A 20609-nucleotide genomic window follows, 5' to 3' on the forward strand; every position below is an offset into this window, starting at 1 on the left:
TGTTACCATGGTCACTCCTATTACTGGAGGTGGTTCTACCTAGTCGGAAGCATTCTAGCAGCATTCTCGTTCTACTTTGTTTTTCTCAGTACTACTATGTTTAGATTTTGAATTGTAACTTAAACTTGTTTAACTTCCGCTTTTGTTTTGATGGTGAAGGTTGTGGTAGTATGGGGAAACTGATGGCAGTATTGTGAAGGTAGTGGTAGTATGGTGATGGTTGGTGGACTGATGTTTATGGTATGTGTTGGTTTAAGACAATGGTCTTATTTATGGGCATGTTAATTTACAAAGAGTTCCTCGCATTTTTTTATAAAAGCGTTGCAATAGGTCCTTATAGTGTTGCAAATAATCACTAAAAAACGTTGCTAAAAACACTAAAAAGTGTTGCAAAAAACACTAAAAAGTGTTACAAAAAGGTTGCATCGATACCCCACATGTGGGCCCCATTGCGGGGCCCACTAATATTGTACTGGTAGCCCAAACCCTACTGTAACACTTTTCAAGACCTATTGCAACCCCATTGGTGTTGCAATAGCACGTTTCTGTAACGAATAAACAAGGGTTACAATAGGGTGTCACCGGGGTTGCAAAAAACTCTATGGCAACGCCTAAAATTGCAACCCCAAAAAAGAGTCGCCATAGACTTTTTTTGGACTTTAGCAACGCTTTTTTGGCCTTTAGTGACGGTTTCTTGGGGTTGCGGAATCCAGTTTATGGCGTAGTGCCCGTTGGGTGTAGAGGTCAGTTTCAGCTGTCAGCGATTTTCCCCCGGGTTGTGGACCCAGGGCCTCCTTCCCTAGACCTTCAGTCCCTCTCTCTGCTTCCATAGGTACTTCATCTCCTATTTTGTATCATGTTCATCCGGCGGTGAACAGAGCTCTGATTAAAGAACAGAGTCCAGAGTTGGCAGTACACCTTGACCGAATGCCGGTGGGACCATTCCAGGGTATCCCTACACCCTCACCAGACATTCAGGCCAGAGTGAGGACCTTGACCCAGTCTGCTACCGAGAGAGTGAAATTCATTGATCCTTTCATCAGCTCGGAGACTAGGCCTACCCAATACCAGGCCTTAGTTAACTGGTTAGTGTTTGAGTTTGGTGTGATTGGAGGCAGTGGTAGTGGCTAGAGAGAGATTGCAGCAGGAGTAGTGGACAGAGCTCAGATCTTGTTATTTCAGGAGTTTTGTAATTTGTTTATATATATTATTTTGTTGTTGTAGAATGTATTAGATGGAGGTTGTTATATCAGCTAATTTTGTTGTGTATTCGGATGAGATAGTAGTATTGATGTTAGCTGTATTAGTTGGATTTTCTGTATGGTTGTTGTGTAGTAGCTGCTATATTATATTGTTTAGTTTTTCATAAACTTTTGCACTGTTAATGCTGTTGTTACTATTTTTGTTGCATCTATTGCTGGTATTGTTAGAATTTAGCAATTCACTCAGGATGGATCCAACTAATTAAGGATGAGGATATTTTCATTGTGGCAACATCCTCCTGACACATAATGTATAAAATGTCTGGAGCATTCAATTTTCTTACATATCACTGCTATGTTTCAGGAGAATCCCACCTAAGAAGAATCGTCAACCTAACTCTTCTGACAGAGGATGTGCTGGGGATCCTACCATGAGTGAATTATTAGATATGTTGCATCAGTAGTCCACCCACCTGGCCCAACAGTAGCAGCAATTCCAGTAGTAGCAACAACAGTTTCAGCAGCAACAACAACAACAGCAGCAGCTCATACAACAGCAGCACTAGTAAATCCAACAACAACTGCAAATCCAACAGTAGAACCAGTCAAGGGGGTCAACCCAAGCTGTTAGTATTTAATTCTTTCAGGCTGTGAAACCCTCAGAGTTCAAGGGTGAAGTAGATCCTGTTGCTGCCAGGATCTAGTTAAAGGAGATGGAAAAGGCTTTTGCTCTCACCGAGGTGAGTGATGACTTAAAGACGGACTATGCTAGTTACTTCTTGAAGAATGAATCGAATTATTGGTTGGAGTCTATGGGGGCCTTGGAAAGAGAAGTTCCTATTTCCTGGACCCGATTCACAGAGTTGTTCTTTGAAAAATATTTTCCAGACTATCTCCAGAATCAGATGGAGATGGAATTTTTAGAATTGAATCAAGGAGATAGGAGTGTTACGGAGTATGAAGCCAAGTTCATGGAATTGGCTCGAATAGTACCAGAGTATGTAAGCTCAGAAGCCCAGAGAGTGAAGCGGTTTCAACAGGGATTGAAGTCGGAAATTATGAGTGGATTTGTAGCTTTGCAACTCAAAACATATACCTTGGTAGTTCAGGCTGCCTTGGTGATAGAAAGTAACCAGAAGTTGGCAGCTAAAAAAAGAGGCGAAAAGAAGAGAAAGTTTGAAAGTGGGCCTGATAAGTCAAAACAAGGGGAAATAAGTCAGAAGTTTCAGCGACGGTTCAGAAGGAATAGAGACAGGAAATTCAGAAGTCAGAATTTCCCACAAGTTAGGCCCAGTACCACATCAGTCAGTTCAACTCCGATGAAGTCAAGCAAACCAGTGATAGATTATAAGACATGTGGAAAAAGGCACAGTGTTCAGCGCAAGGAGAATGTTAATTGTTTCAAATGCGGCCAAAAGGGTCATTATTCCACGGAGTGCAAGTCTGAGAACCAAGGAGTCACCTGTTTCATCCACGGTAAAGTATGACATATTGCTAAGAATTATAAATCAGCTATCCAAGGCAGTGTAGGAAGAAGTGCATCTCAAGGGCCAGCAACAAGTACAGCTAGAGCCAGAACTTTCATAATGACCAAGAAATCCACGGCTCAACGTAGTTGCAGGTACGCTTTCTCCTAATTTCGTGCATGTTAACATTCTATATGATTCGGGAACGTCTAACTCTTTCATATCCCGGAACTGCTGAATAAAATGCAACTAATGTTGGAAGACTTAGATGAACCTTTGACCATAGAAGTAGCCAATTAAGATAAGGTATTTGTAAGCAAATTCCACCCTAATTGTTCAATAGAGATTTCAGGTCACTCTCTTCCAGCCGACCTAATACCTTTTGAGTTAGGAGAATTCGATATCATTCCAGCCATGGATTGTTTGTCTCTATATAAAGCAAGTATTGACTGCAAGAAGAAGATAATTGTCAAGTATACAAAAGATAATGAAAGAATAAGTTATTAAGGATAGAAGCAGGACAAGAAGTTTCTCTCAGTATTACAGGCAAGGAAATTGTTAAGACAAGGATGTGAGGCGTATTTGGCTCATGTGGTGGATACTGTGACGGCCTCAACCCCAGGGTCCGGAGTTGACGTCATCAATAACAATGATAACAATATAATTTAATCCAACTTAACAAAACACGACCCCTTTACCAAGATCTTCTTCAGGTTTAAGTATGATTTAGGTTACAACTATTATAATACCGACTTACAGCAACCATCCTGACGCAGCTAACTTAACACAGCAACTCAACATACCATCCTTGGTCCAACACAACCATCTCAGAGGAGCCTGACACGGAGGGAACTGGAACTCTGCCCGACTATCATGGAAGAATCTCCTAGGCATCTGTAATACATATATAAAACATTCTGCAAGGGTGAGTAATTAATTGCTCAGCAATACCATTATATGAATAACATGTAAATCAGTTTATGATAAAACAGTGACAGGAACAGAGATTATAGCTCGTTTGCAACACATGGTAAACATTCATAAACTGGATACTCAAAACTACCATGCTTTCAACAAAACAAACATAGTAGTGTGCTATGTACAAATATCAGAGTTTAATTCTAACATGCCATTTTCATTTCCAAATCCACTATATAACTTACTTGTTCTGTTACGAGAACCACAAAGCCAAATCAGATACGTAGTGGATATGTGAAGATAACTGATCAGGCTATCAACACCAGACGGCTCTAACTGCCATCCCATTTACCTATTCCGGAACTCATAGACTAGCTAGGTCTTTGATCTGCTAGACTAATCGGTTATATATTGCGCGCACCCGAATTAGCCTCTTATGCCACCTCAATAGGCCTACTCTGGCCCCTATGTATCCCATATCTGATCGTTTTATCCAGTTTTCAAAATCACTTGTACCTATCTTATTTCCAAAACCATTCATTTTACTAGCACACATATAAAAAATCAGTTCGCAAATCATTTCATTCAAGATAGGTACCTTTCGAAGTTACTTTTCCCCAAAACAGGTTGAAAACAATGATTTATAACTACAGGGGATATGTAATTTAAAACGTTTCTGTTCCATTATGAGAATAAAATATTTAGCTATTCATACGTACTGAACCATAAAAGAATAGTTAGGGGTACTTGCCTTGTAGAGCTTTACGACTCTCACTGACTGATTTTGGATTGACTCGGACGTTCGGCTTATGATCTAATTAGCAGACTATCCTGGATCCGACTTCAACGCTCAGGTCCTTCGCTTGGAACCTCACTGCACTTGACGACTGATAACTAGGTTATCTTTAGTTCGATATCACTTCTAGAGTCCTTCAACTAGAACCTACAGAGTCAAAATACCCTACGTTAGGCATCTAGGTATGCTTGACATATCCTCAATAACACATCTACCCTTCGATATCAAATCTCGACTCTTACTTATATACATTATTACAATACACGGATCAATTTAGGGTTCACTTTCTTGAAAATCAGTTCGGTGTCAGTTTCCAGAAAATACGTATACTAGTTATTTTATGAAATTAGGGTTATTGGTTTTGGCAAAACAATTTACCATTACATACCATCAGGTTCCGCATAAAATATATGTATATACTTATTTATACTCGCTCGACGTTCTGATAATTACAGGGTATGTCCCGCATTTTCGAATTTAATTTCCAAAAATTCGGGCAGCACCACCTCTATTTATCGGCCTACCCGTCGAACAACTCGACGTCCAATCACAAACACAATCAATCAATCCCACAATCCAAAATTCCACGAATTCCAAACGCCAACTTATATCAACTAATTATTATTATTCGTGTTTTTATATTTATTTATTTTAGAATATTAGGACTCAGAACAAATCATCAGAGTCCACCGCCGACTCACCGAAGTTCACCGTCGATGGCGGTAAAATTTATCGGTGCCCGAAATGTGTTGGGTTTGCAAATAAATTTCACCAATTAAACATTAACTTTCCGCATAATATTTATTTATTATTTCACAAATAAAATCAATTAAATAATTTTATGCAGGGAATTAAAATAAAAACAATCCCCAAACCAAAACAACAGTAACAACATCAGCACAGTCACGAACCACCTAGCCGGAAAAGGATCCGGCGGTGGCCGGAAGAAAGTCAACGAACAACAGCAAGGCAAACAATTCGCACACAACTGCAATACACCCGCCAATATATATATATACTAATAGTATATACATACATGTAAGCAAGATAGAATCACAGCCATCGAACCGGAAAATGGGCAGCGTAGTCGCCGGAAAGCCAGAGCACAGACGCGGGGAAACAGGGAAACGGAGATGAAGCCGAAAGAGTCAACAGAAGGGAGAGAGAGAGATCGAGCCCCTCCTTTTTCCACTTGCAATCCCCTGCCCCCTTCCTGTTTCTTGGTTTTGTCTAGTAACTATATATATCTTTATTTATTATTTGTAAAACTGAAAATTCTAGAGACTAACACGTGGATGGCATGGTATACAAATTTGACACGTATACTCCCTATCTCAAATAGCCTAATTCTGTTCCGCATTACGAAATTTATCGAGCAGACTTACGATTGAGTAAGCCTCTAATAATTACCAAAATAGTTTTAAAATATTCTAAAAATCCTGAAACAAATAAAATAAAAATTTTCATAATTTTTAAAGCATGTTTGAAACACAACTCGTACCCGTATTTCACAATTAACGAATCGAGCTACACTTAAAATAAATTCATAAAATCCCGAAAATAGTCTTATAATATTAGAAATATCCCGAAGTAAATAAAAACATAAAATTTGAAATTTTAAAACAATTTCTGAAACGCAATTTATACCTACTTTTCTCAAATAAACGAATCAACGCGCGGGTAAAATTAATCCCGAAAATTCCCAAAATAATTTTAAAATTTTCAAAATATTCCCAACTTAAATAGATATGAATTTCATAATTCTTAAAGAATTCTGGAATTAAATGCAGATTTTACAATTTAATGTAATCAGAAAATCATATAGGGCTAAATAATTATTGAAATATTGATTTCTAAATTTTATAAAATCCCAAAAATAAATAAATATTGTAATTATAAAACCGTAAAAATAATTTTAAAGATAATCCAAGTATTTATGCAAATAAATTTATATTAAATCCACTTTTAAAAGTGAAACAAAAATAGTACAGCTCAATAACTAGTTATGCGAATAACCCTGTGAACCAAAAATCACACAGAGGTAATAATAAAACAACACATAGTGATCGAAACCAATACACATAGTTTATTTAACTATTTATTTAATAATTACACTTTTAAATAGTATAATAGTATACGAGTCGTTATATCCTTCCCCCTTAAAAAGATTATGTTCTCAGAATCTGATCTAACTAAGCAAGTGAGGATATTTGCCAAGCATATCTGACTCTAACTTCCAGGTAGACTCTTCTATTCGCGGATTTACACAAAGTACTTACTATAGATATAACTCATTCCTGAGGTTTCGATTTAGGTTCTAGATTAATTCGTACACACTATCTTAATTCAAATCGAGGATATACTCCTTCGACACAAAGACGCAAAACACACTAGGAGTATGCTGCAACTATGGAAACAACGCTGGCTCATAGACGCCTTTACCTGATTTTCTCAGTACCTTGAACGATCAACTATATCTAGGCTCAGCTGCCCTTTGGTTCAAACTTAAACAATCCTTTTCAAGGTAACACCTTTAATAATACCATCGGTCCTATTTCTATCCTTCAGACTCTTTCGATACAAGTCCGCGTTCTTTGTCTGAATCAATACCACTGCGCCTTCAGTTTGCTGCACTAACTTAAGACTTAACATATTCTTTTCTCTTACCTTATTTTAGTAAAGTGGTGTCCAATACTTACGTCCAAACAAAGCTTCGTAGGGTATCATTCCCACACTAGCATAATAACTTCCTTTATTTGAATCGTCCTCTCATCTCTACCATTTGTCTGGGGATGGTAAGTGGTACTCGTATTTCACTCAATCCCCAAGCATTCTTAGAACTTCGTCCAAAACCTCAAGTTAAACCTTGGGTTTCAATTAGTCACAATTAAAACAGGGACTCCACGCTTTGTCACAATTTCATTCAAATACAGTTTCACTAGCTTATCCAAGGGTATCTTTCATTAATTGGAGGGAAACAGGCGGACTTCGTCAACTTATCAACAATTACCCAAAAGTTCTTTGTCATGTCTTGATACGCCCAAGTGCTTCCAGGTGAATAGAACCCTAGAATTGTGGGTTTTTCTTTATATTTTACTCTTCCACTTAGTCACATTGAAATTAATGCTCTAGCGGAAAAAAATCCAAACATACATCTACTATCCTTTTGGGTGCAACTTTCCTTTCCATTTAAACTATCCAATTCTTGATTCACAGTTTCTTCTTAACACTTCTTGATTCCTTCCACTCATTCTGACTGAAAAGTGATCTCATGCAATTACTCCTTATTACCTCCAGGTACTTGAATTTCAATTTCTAACTTCTCCTATTCTTCTGCTAACTCTTTAATAATCTTTATGATATTCCATCTTTCTTTTCTACTCAAGGCCTTTATCATTATATTCGCTTCTTCTAGATGTAAATAATAGAACAATCGTATTCATTCGCCACTTTCAATCTAGAATTCATACCTTGGAACTCAGTATACCATTGCTGCATTTCCAACCTTTTTGTAGGGAAATCTTCAGGTGTTCAGTTTGATCTTTCCTAGTCCTGAAGGGACGAGGATGTTATCAATAAATACAATTACAACCTACCTGAGCCCTCCTTATATACTATGTCCATATAATCCTATAGATGACTGGTGCATTTGTCAATCCAAATAACATCACCGAAATCTCATAATGTCTATATCTTATTCTGAACAAGGTCTTTAGTATGACCTCAGGCTTAACCCTCAACTGACGGTAACCTGCTCTGGGTCAACCTTCAAAACCAACACGCTCCTTTAATCGAATCCTATAAATAATCAATTTTATGCAGGGCTACTTATTCTTATTCGTCAACTTTCCAAATTCTGATAATCGACACGTAACTACATACATATATTTTTTCTTTTCTATAACCCACCTCCGTGCATAACACGAAACACACCTTGTCTTACTATTCTTTCATCCCACAATCCTGAAGTTTCCTTAACTACTTACTTGATTCCTACTGGGCCATACGATATGGGGCTTTTAACACCAGCCCAACTCTGTACAGTAAACAATGAGGAATTGTCTCCCATGCTACGGGGTAAATCACCCGGTAAACCTTTGGGACTTCACATGTTATCTGGATTTCTTCCAACTTAAGTGCTTTCTTCTTAATATCCCTTACATAAAGCGTACGCTAGTACGCTTTATGTCCTTGCTTATGCCCTTGGATACTTATCCTTATATTATCTTCCATATATATTATTATTTACTTCTTCTGGTAACCAATCATTGCCCCGGTTCCTTATCAGGGTCTTGAGCAGCTGATCTTTTACTCATATCATACTTCTTAGCTGTAGCTGTACTGGATGTCCGACCTTTTGATGCACTACCTCCCATGTTATCTTGTAAAGTACTTCTACAGTTCTTGGCGACATGCCCCACCTTGCCACAGTTGTAATAGATAATTTCTGAATTTCCTACCTTACATTCTGACTCATGGTGTCCCTTCTGACCACACCTAAAACATTCAGTATTTTCCTTACACCTTCCACCATGCCTCTTACCACATTGTGTACACTCTGATATAGGCGACTTAACCGACTCGGCTTGATTAGAGCTGGCTGAGGTGTTACTAATCCTGTTTAAAGAAATATTTTTCCTTCTAAATTCTTTATTCTTACTCCTCCCAACTATTTATACTTTTGGCTGGATTCTTCTTAACCTGATGTTTCTACCATATCATCAATCTTTCACTTTTTATCTTCTTTTTCTCCAGCGGCTAACTTTTAATCAAATTTAATTACTAAGAAGGCTTGAACTACGGAAGGACACGTCTTACGTTGTAATGCCACCACTCTACAACAAATTTCATGTTCAATCCTTGTTGAAATCTTCTTGCCTTCTAAGCTTCAAAGTGTACATAATCTGGTACAAACCTAGCCAACTCTGTGAACTTAGCCTCATACTCAGCTACACTTCTCTCGCCTTGCTTTAATTCTAGAAACTCAATCTCTATTTGACTCCACACACAATCTGGGAAATACTTTTCCAAAACAACTCAGTAAACCTAGCCCATGGAACAGGGCCTTCTCCTTCTAACGCTCTAGTTAACTTCCACCAGAAATTCGCTTCATCCTTTAAGAAGTAAGTTGCATAATCAGTCTTAAGGTTCTCATTTACTTGGACAAGATTGAAAGTTTTCTCCATCTCTTTGAACCATGCTCCAGAAGCTACTGGACTAGGTTCACCTTTAAACTCAGGAGGGCTAACATTCTGAAAAAATTTAAAACTAGCACTGTGGTTCACTCCTTGCTGTTGCTACTGCAACAGTAGTTGCTGTTTCTGAACCTGTTTGATTAACTACAACTATTGTTGCTGCTGCTAGCGTAACAAGTCTAGAATTTCATTTATAGCTGGACCCTCCATAAAACTACTAATATTTTCTTCAGACTGGGTAGCTTTCTTGGGTGGCATCTTCCTGAAATACATAAATGAGTTTATAACAAAATATTTGATAAAAGATATCACCTTTTAAATAGTGCACCTGTATCAGGAAAATGCTGCCCAATCACAGTACCCAGGTCTTTAATATCGAGGTCCATTTACCAAAGAAATCTAGATTAGTAGCACTAGCAACAATAGCATCAATGACAGTAGCAGAATCAACAACAATACAAAAAACTGAAATATAAATAAACTAATCACCGTAGCATGGCTCCTTAATACAACAGCAACTGACTAACTTCCCATCAATGCTCTATTACCACATTAGCACTAATATGATATACTACGAGACTTGACTGGCTATATCAACCACTAATTACATAGATCACACTGGTAAATCAGGTCGGTTTAAGGAACGCGGGACTCTTCAAGGTACCATAGTCCAAATTTTTAATCAACCATTCCTCTAGAGATGATTTCTTTTCACCCACAAGTGACTTACCAACCACTGATTTACTTTTCCCGATGCGAGAACTCCATTAATAGATTTTGAACCTTCGCGGTTACCCTTATTCTTATATAATATCCTGATATAGGACTCCCGTTCTTCCCTATAGTCACTCTTATTTGATCTCATTAATGAGGACCATCTATTTGCGGAAATTCATTATCACAGAATATCAAATGATATCTCCAACTCAAGTGAATCAAATAAGAAGGAACAGTGTAGAAGATGTAGGTATGACTGAGAGCAACCATACAAGTACATAAGATGGTCAGTCTTAGTACCGCACAGTTCATAACACATAACTCGATGGTGTCCCACCAGACCCTTTTGCCACACAGACAAATGGTCAACTCATATGCATTGTTTGCCCCAATCAACCAGATAAAAAAACACCAAGGAAGGAAGCAATGTTTAGATAAAAAATTCACAAATAGGAGAGGAAATCTAATTTATGATAAATCAACAGAACCTTAAGTCGCTTGCTTCAGGTTTGACTTTCTTAGGGATATACAAGCATCTTGTTAGACTATGAACAATTATTCTGGAAGTAGAAAATGTCTCAAGAAATAAATATAAGGATTAAGATATAACAACAGTACTGATTCCCATACTTCACAAAACTTGGTTGTCATAGAAACCTCTGGCTATTATCATATTATCTGAACTCACCGAGGTCACACATTCGGTCCAACAACATCCCTTGACATCGAAAATGCTATATCTAGGGATAATATGGGTGTCTTTATATACTGACACCCCAAGGTCCACTCAAAAGCTGAGCTCTCGTAATCAGACTCGGATTCTCGAGAGGCAAACTAGAAATCTCTATCGGACATTACTAACAATACATATACGAAGGAAACGTATTCTAGGTTAGGGCAGTTCCAGTCAATCCTCAATAGACGTTAGGGTTATGCCTCTGAACCCTTGACTAAACTCAAAGACTCGCTCCTCTGATTGAGTTGCTGACTCACATCTATATGTAAACCTCCCTATACTCTTTTGACTCTATTCCTAACCTAAATCAGGGACTCAAACATGTAGCTCTGATACCAACTGTGACGGCCTCAACCCCGGGGTCAGGAGTTGACGTCATCAATAACAATAATAACAATATAATTTAATCCAACTTAACAAAACACGACCCCTTTACAAAGATCTTTTTCAGGTTTAAGTATGATTTAGGTTATAACTATTACAAAACCGACTTACAACAACCATCCTGACGCAGCTAACTTAACACAGCAACTCAACAGACCATCCTTGGTCCAACGCAACCATCTCAGAGGAGCCTGACACGGAGGGAACTGGAACTCTGCCCGACTATCACGGAAGAATCTCCTAGGCATCTGCAATAGATATATAAAACATTCCGCAAGGGTGACCAATCAATTGCTCAGCAATACCATTATATGAATAACAAGTAAATCAGTTTATGATAAAGCAGACATAGGAACAGATATTATAGCTCATTTGCAACACATGGTAAACATTCATAAACTGGATACTCAAAACTAGCATGCTTTCAACAAAACAAACGTAGTAGTGTGCTGTGTACAAATACCAGAGTTTAATTCTAGCATTCCATTTTCATTTCCAAATCCATTGTATAACTTACTTGTTCTGTTACGAGAACCACAAAGCCAAATTAGATACATAGTGGATATGTGAAGACAACTGATCAGGCTATCAACACCAGACGGCTCTAACTGCCATCCCATTTAACTGTTCCGGAACTCAGAGACTAGCTAGGTCTCTGAGCTGGTAGACTAATCGGTAATATATTGCGCACAACCGAATTAGCCTCTTACTCCACCTCAATAGGCCTACTCTGGCCCCTATGTATCCCATATCTGATCGTTTTATCCAGTTTTCAAAATCACTTGAACCTATCTCATTTCCAAAATCATTCATTTTACTAGCACACATATAAAAATTTAGTTCGCAAATCATTTCATTCAAGATAGGTACCTTTCGAAGTTACTTTTCCCCAAAATAGGTTGAAAACAGTGATTTATAACTACATGGGATACATAACTTAAAACGTTTCTATTCCATTACGAGAATAAAACATTTAGCTATTCATACGTACTGAACCATAAAAGAATGGTTAGGAGTACTTGCCTTGCAGAGCTTTACGACTCTCACTGACTGATTTTGGATTGACTCGGACGTTCGGCTTATGATCTAATTAGCAGACTATCCTGGATCCAACTTCAACGCTCAGGTCCTTCGCTTCGAACCTCACTATGCTTGACGACTGATCACTAGGTTATCTTTAGTTCGATATCACTTCTGGAGTCCTTCAACTAGAACCTACAGAGTCGAAATACCCTACGTTAGGCGTCTAGGTATGCTTGACATATCCTCAATAACACATCTACCCTTCGATATCAAATCCCGACTCTTAATTATATACATTATTACAATACACGCATCAATTTAGGGTTCACGTTCTTGAAAATCAGTTCGGTGTCCGTTTCCAGAAAATACGTATACTAGTTATTTTACGAAATTAGGGTTATTGGTTTTGGCAAAACAATTTACCACTACATACCATCAGGTTCCGCATAAAATATATGTATATACTTATTTATACTTGCTCGACGTTTCGATAATTACAGGGTATGTCCCGCATTTTCGAATTTAATTTCCAAAAATTCGGGCAGCACCTCCTCTATTTATCGGCCTACCCGTCGAGCAACTCCACGTCCAATCACAAACGCAATCAATCAATCCCACAATCCAAAATTCCACAAATTCCAACCGCCGACTTATATCAACTAATTATTATTATTCTCATTTTTATATTCATTTATTTTAAAATATTAGGACTCAGAACAAATCATCACAGTCCACCGTCGACTCACCGAAGTTCACCGTCGACGGCGGTAAAATTTATCGGTGCCCGAAACGTGTTGGTTTTCAAAATAAATTTCACCAATTAAACATTAACTTCTGCATAATATTTATTTATTATTTCACAAAGTAATTCAATTAAATAATTTTTGCAGGGAATTAAAATAAAAACAATCCCCAAACCAAAACAACAGTAACAACATCAGCACAGTCACGGACCACCTAGCCGGAAAAGGATCCAGCGGCGGCCGGAAGAAAGTCAACGAACAACAGCAAGGCAAACAATTCACACACAACTGCAATACACCCGCAAATATATATATATATATATATACTTATAGTATATACATATATGTAACAAGATAGAATCACAACCATCGAACCGGAAAATGGGTGGCGTAGTCGCCAGAAAGCCATAGCACAGACGCGGGGAAACAGGGAAACGGAGATGACGCCAAAAGAGTCAACAGATGGGAGAGAGAGATCGAACCCCCTTCTTCCACTTGCAATCCCCTGCCCCCTTCCTGTTTGTTGGTTTTGTTTAGATACTATATATATCTTTATTTATTATTTGTAAAACTGAAAATTCTAGAGACTAACACGTGGATGGGATGGTATATAAATTTGACACGTATACTCCCTATCCCAAATAGCCTAATTTCTGTTCCGCATTACGAAATTTATTGAGCAGACTTACGATTGAGTAAGCCTCTAATAATTACCAAAATAGTTTTAAAATTTTCTAAAAATCCCGAAACAAATAAAATAAAAATTTACATAATTTTTAAAGCATGTTTGAAACACAACTCGTACCCGCATTTTACAATTAACGAATCGAATTGAGCTGCACTTAAAATAAATTCATAAAATCACGAAAATAGTCTTATAATATCAGAAATATCCCGAAGTAAATAAAAACATAAATTTCAAAATTTTAAAACAATTTCTGAAATGCAATTTATACCCGCTTTTCTCAAATAAACGAATCAAAACGCGGGTAAATTTAATCCCAAAAATTCCCAAAATAATTTTAAAATTTTCAGAATATTCCCAACTTAAATAGATATTAATTTCATAATTTTTGAAGTATACTAGAATTAAATGCAGATTTTACAATTTAATGTAATCAGAAAATCATATAGGGCTAAATAATTGATTCAATATTGATTTCTAAATTTTATAAAATCCCAAAAATAAATAAATATTGTAATTATAAAACCATAAAAATATTTTTAAAGATAATCCAAGTGTTTATGCAAATAAATTTACATTAAATCCACTTTTAAAAGTGAAACAAAAATAGTACAGCTCAATAACTAGTTATGCGAATAACCCTGTGAACCAAAAATCACACAGAGGTAATAATAAAACAACACATAGTGGTCGAAACCAATACACATTGTTTATTTAACTATTTATTTAATGATTACCCTTTTAAATAGTATAAAAGTATACGAGTCGTTATAGATACCAAGAAAGAGGCACCTACTCTAGATGAGATTCCAATAGTAAATGAATATCCCGACATCTTTCTAGTGGAGTTGCAAGGATTACCACCTGATCGAGAAATAGAGTTCTCCGTTAATTTGATACCAGGGGCAGAGCTAGTTTCCAAAGCTCCATATCGAATGGCTCTAGTTGAAATGAAGGAATTGGCCAAACAACTTCAAGAGCTGTTAAACAAAAGAGTCATCTGACCAAATATTTCTCCATGGGGTGCTCTAGTGTTCTTTGTAAAGAAGAAAGATGGGAGTATGAGGCTATGTATTGACTATAGGTAACTAAACAAATTGAGAATCAAGAATAAGTATCCCTTACCCAGAATCAATGATTTATTTGACCGGCTTAAAGGAGCGTGTTATTTTTCAAAGATCAACCTGAGATCTGGCTACCACAAACTGAAGATCAAGTCGTACCCAAAACTACATTCCGAACAAGGTATGGTCATTATGAGTTCTTAGTGATGTCATTTGGATTGACCAATGCACCAGCCGCTTTTATAGATTTGATGAATCGGGTGTATAACGAGTACTTGGAAAAGTTTGTTATTTTATTTATTGATGACATCCTCATCTATTCAAAGACTCAAGAAGATCATACAACACATCTAAGGATTGCCCTCCAAAGGTTGAGAAAAATAATTGTACGCGAAATTTTCAAAGTGTGAATTTTGGTTGAAAGAAGTACAATTCCTAGGACATGTACTGGGAAAGAAAGATATCAAGGCAGACCCTGTAAAGATTGAAACCGTATCCAAATGGGAATAACCGAAGACTCCGACAGAAGTGCGAAATTTCCTGGGGTTGGCAGGATTTTATCAAAGATGCGTAAAGGACTTTTCCAAGATCGCGACTCCATTAACCAAGCTGGCCAGGAAGACGAGAAATTTATTTGGACTGAGAAGTGTGAAGAAAGTTTTCAGGAACTGAAAAAGAGGCTAGTGTCGGCTCCAGTATTAGTATTGCCAGATGAGACGGGAAACTTTGTGATATATAGCGTCGCTTCTTTGAAGGGTTTAGAATGTGTACTGATGTAACACGATAAAGTCATTGCCTATTCACCCATAAAACTAAAATCTCATTAGCAGAAGTATCCAGTTCATGATCTCGAGTTGGCTGCTATAGTTTTTGCATTGAAACTGTGGAGACATTATCTGTATGGATAAAAGTGTGATATTTATACGGATCATATGAGGTTGAAGTATATATTCACCTAGAAGGACTTGAATATGAGGAAGAGAATATGGTTGGAATTAATCAAAGACTATGATTGTTCCATTAACTATCACCCAAGAAAGGCCAATGTGGTGGCTGATGCCTTGATCAGAAAAGAGAGGCTGAATATGGTTCAGATTGCAGAAGAGTTAGCACGAGACTTGGAAAAGATGGAAATTGAAGTTTGGGTACCAAAGAAGAATAAAGAGCAATTATATGAGATTACGTTTCAACCAGCATTGATGGATAAGATTAAAATGTGTCAAGAGGAAGTTATGGAGCAGGAATTGGATAATCTAACATGTGAAGAACTTGGTACCCAAAAGGATGACAAGGGTATGTTTAGATTTTCTTCCAGAATTTGGATTCCTAATTAATGTGATTGAACTGAAAAATGAAGTTTTACATGAAGTGCACAACTCTCGGTTTTCTATTCACCCTAAGAGCACTAAAATGTATCAAAATTTGAAGAAGAACTTCTGGTGGCCAGGAATGAAGAAGGAAATTGCAAATTGGGTTAGTAAATGTCACGTATGCCAAACTGTAAAAGTAGAACACCAAAAGCCGAGTGGATTGTTACAACCCCTAGAGATTCCCCAATAGAAATGGGAAGAGATTGCAATGAATTTTTTAGTGGAATTGGCAAAGACTAGAGCCAATTACGATGTTATTTGGGTAATTATCGACAAATTGATGAAGTCAACACATTTCCTCCCGATCAACGAAAGATATTCATTGGATAAGCTAATTAAGTTATATTTGGATGAAATAATGACCAAACATGGAGTCCCTATTTCTATTGTATCAGTTCGAGACCAGAGATTCAATTCAAGGTTTTGGAACAAGTTTCAAGAATGCTTAGGAACCAAAGTAAATATGAGTACCACCTATCATCCCCAGATGGACGGTCAGAGTGAGAGAACAATCCAGACCATAGAAGATATGTTAAGAGTTTGTGCTCTTGATTTTAGGGGAAACTGGGATGACCAGTTACCTTTAATTGAATTCTTGTATAATAATAATTGTCATGCTAGCATTGAAATGCCACCTTATGAAGCCTTGTATGGACGCAAATGTAAATTACCTTTATATTAGGATGAAGCGGGAGAAAAGAAAGTGTCAGGTCCTGAGCTAGTTCAACAAACCAAGGACGCGATGATATTGATTCGGAAAAGGTTAGAAGCAGCCCGGGATAGATAGAGAAAGAACGCTGATTTACATTGAAAGGATAAGAATTTCGAAGTAGGATCGTTGGTATTAGTGAAGGTGTCACTTTGGAAAGGATTAGCTCGATTTGGTCAGAAAGGTAAGCTCAGCCCAAGGTACATAGGACCATTTGAAGTTTTGAAGAAAATAGGAAAAGTTCTTACGAGATAGCGTTGCCACCGTAGTTATAACATATTTATAATGTGTTCCACGTATCTATGTTGAAGCAATATATTCCTGATTCGAATCAAGTTACAGAGTATGAACCAATCAAGATTCAGCTAGATTTGTCCTATGTGGAACAACCAATCCATATTTTAGATCGTAAAGAGCGAGTCCTTAGAAATAAATCAATCCCCACAGTAAAATTATTCGGAGGAATCCTCAAGTGGAAGAGTCTACTTGGGAATTAGAGTGAGACATGCTTGATAAATATCCTCATCTGTTTAATTAGGTCAGATTTTGAGGACAAAATCTTTTTAAGGGGGAAGGATATAACGATTTGTATCTATGTCTTATTAAAGGTGTAATTATTGAATAATTAAAGAAATAAAATATGTGTATTGATTCTTTCAGCTGTGTGTTGCCTTATTATTAAATTATGTATAGTTTAGTGGTGTACGAAGATTATTTATATAGTTAATTATTGAGCGAAATTGTTTTATTTTCATTTTTAAAGGTGATTTTATTGAATATTTATTTTCATAAATACTTGATTTGTCTCTAAAATTATTTTTATGGTTTTATAATTTTAATTATTATTTTTGAGAATTTATAAAATTTGGAAATCAATATTTCATTGATTATTTATTTCTAAATGATTTTATGATTGTATTTAAGAGTAAATTCAGTATCAAATTCCTGAATGTTTCAAAAATTGTGAAACTCATAATTTATTAAGTTTGGAATATTTCGAGAATTTTAAAATTAGTTCGGAAATTTTTCGGGTTAAATTTACCCGCATGTTTGTTCGCAAAATTGTAAAATACGGGTATATTGTGTGATTCGGAAATGCTTTAAAAATTATAAAAAATTTATTTTATTAGTTTTCAGATATTCCGGGAATTTTAAAATTGTTTTGGCGAATTTTTGAGTTATTTTCACCCGCAAGTTATTCGTTAAATCCAAAAAATACGGATCAAAATAGGGCAGCAGGGGGTATGTGTCATGCTAAAATACAAATGTCCTAATTTTACTACATCAGGTGATTCGTGGCAGCAGCTCAGAATTTGTTAATTAAAAAAATAGATAACACCAAAACCCCCCACCACCATGTTCATCTCTCTCGCCTCCTGTCTTACTCTCTCGCCTCCATCTCTCCAGTCTCACACTAATCGAATCCTTTTCCTTTTATTTTCTCTCCTCCCAGTCAATCTCTCTTCTTCCCTTCTCGGGTTCTTTTGGTTTTTTTCCGGTTTTTTTCGATGAGTTTTCCAGCCAGATTATTTCCGGGGATTTACTTGCTTCCGTTTTATGTCGGTATCTATACATACGTATATACATATATATGTGTGTGTGTGTTGTGTGTGTGTTTTGCTGTGCGTGTGCGCTGTGTGAGTCAGTGTGTGTATGTTTGTGCACGGTGGCGCGTGTATAGAAGTGGCAGGGGTAGTGTTTTGTTGGTGACTATTGGTTATGGTTGTGGTTCGGTTATTTCTGATATTAATTATATTATTTTGCATGAAATTATGACTAATATTCGTGAATAAAAATATATTTTTTGTGCGGGAAAATATTTAATTGGTGAAGTTTATTTGGAAACCCGAATATTATCGGGCAGCAATAAATTTTTCCGCCGTCGACGTTGAGTCTCTACGAGTCAACGGTGGACGGTGATGATTTTAATCTGAGTCCTAAATTTAAAAAATAAATAAATTAGTTCATAAAATTATTTTTTGGAATGAAAATAATTAACTATTTTGAAAGTCGTATTGAGGTTCGGGTTGTGGAACTGTGATTGTTGTGATTGCGACGTCGATTATATTTCGATGGGTAGTCAAGTAAATAGAAGAGTCGTTGTCCAATTTTTCTGGAAAATTATTTTTAACTACGAGAAGCATACTATATTGGAATATATATTTTATTACTATCGTAAGTATCGATTATGTGAATATCCACATAAATAATATTATACGAGTCAGGTCTATTGGATTGGGTTAGTTAGATTCTGAGGATATCAAGAATGTCAGAATAACTAATTTGGGTATTCTGTTATTGTAGATTCTAGTGGAGTTTTGCGAGGACTCAAGTCAGACTAAAGAAGCTACCTAGGAATTTCTGATAAAACGTTGCAAGGCAAGTACACCTGACCATACTTTTATAGTTCAGTATATATGAATGAATTTTTGATTTATTTTCAAACAAGAACAAAAATATTTTAAGTTACGTATCCCCTGTAGTTATAATTATTTGTTAAATCCTGTTTTGGGGAAAACTAACTTCTAAAAGGTACCTATCTCCAACTGAAAATGATTTTATGAACAAAGTTTATGTCTGTTGTTGAATGAACTGTTTTAAACTGAGATAGGTGCAAGTGATTTGAAAACTGGATAAAAAAGATCAGATATTGGAAAAGGTTGCGTAAGACGCCGAAGTGGTCTAGTATGGTTGCATAAGAGGCTAATTCGGTTGTATGCATTACTTAACCAATTAGTCCCGCAGGTCAGAGACCTAGCTAGTCTCTGAGTTCCTAGAACAGGTTTTGTGGGATGGCAGATGGAGTCGTCTGGTGTTGATAGCCTGATCAGCAGTCTTCACACTTGAATGTCCAATATGTATCTGATTTGGTTTTGTGGTTCCCGTAACTGAACAAGTGATTTTATACAGTTGAATTACAAATGTGACTAGCATTCTAAAATTGGACTCTGGTGTTTACACAACACACAACTACATTTGTTTAATAAAGAGCATGTTAGTTAGTGATATCCAATTTCGTTTTTTTTGACAGAGATTTGCAATGATTTACAGATTACTGTTTTCATACTGCTTTATAATTCCGTTCCTATAACGGTTAGTATAAAATGTTTTTACTCTGATATTCATATGTGGTACCGTACTGCTGAGCGATTATATGCTCACCTTTTCAACCTGTTATATATATATGCTCACCTTTTCAACCTGTTATATATATATATATGTCATAGATGCCTATGAGACCAGTTTATCATGTTCAGGGCAGGATTTCAGTGCCACCGGTAGCAGGATCAGTTGAGGTAGTTCTGTGGACCTGTTTTGGGTCTGTGAGTTGCTGTAATAAGTTATTATGTCAGACTTTTAATAAATGGTTGTTGTAATAGTAAATAGCTTAAATCATACTTGAACCTGGAAAAGATCTTGGTATTGGGGTTGTGATAGTGTAATATTAATAATCTAGTAATTTATAATGTGGTTTGATATAATTAGTGACATTAACTCCTGACCCCGGGGTTGAGGTCGTCACACTTTGCACTAGTGAACAAACTATATTTATTTTGAAAGTATATTTATTGAGTATTTTGCGACTTCGTCGTGTTATGAT

General features: G+C 36.6%; 1 protein-coding gene across 1 annotated transcript; it reads left to right on the plus strand.

The window, feature by feature from the left end:
• The first annotated feature begins 1915 nt into the window (after positions 1-1915).
• LOC141665670 (uncharacterized) lies at positions 1916-2689 on the plus strand. Its single transcript, XM_074471656.1, has one exon. It carries the CDS (start codon positions 1916-1918, stop codon positions 2687-2689), a length of 774 nt encoding a protein of 257 aa, XP_074327757.1.
• The last annotated feature ends 17920 nt before the right edge of the window (positions 2690-20609 follow it).

This window comes from Apium graveolens, chromosome 6 (assembly GCF_009905375.1).
Source record: "Apium graveolens cultivar Ventura chromosome 6, ASM990537v1, whole genome shotgun sequence".
Classification (NCBI taxonomy): domain Eukaryota; kingdom Viridiplantae; phylum Streptophyta; class Magnoliopsida; order Apiales; family Apiaceae; genus Apium; species Apium graveolens.

What these genes read in the sequence shown, in the direction of transcription:
- LOC141665670 (XM_074471656.1), top strand. Translation starts at nt 1,916, where the DNA reads ATGGAAAAGGCTTTTGCTCTCACCGAGGTGAGTGATGACTTAAAGACG.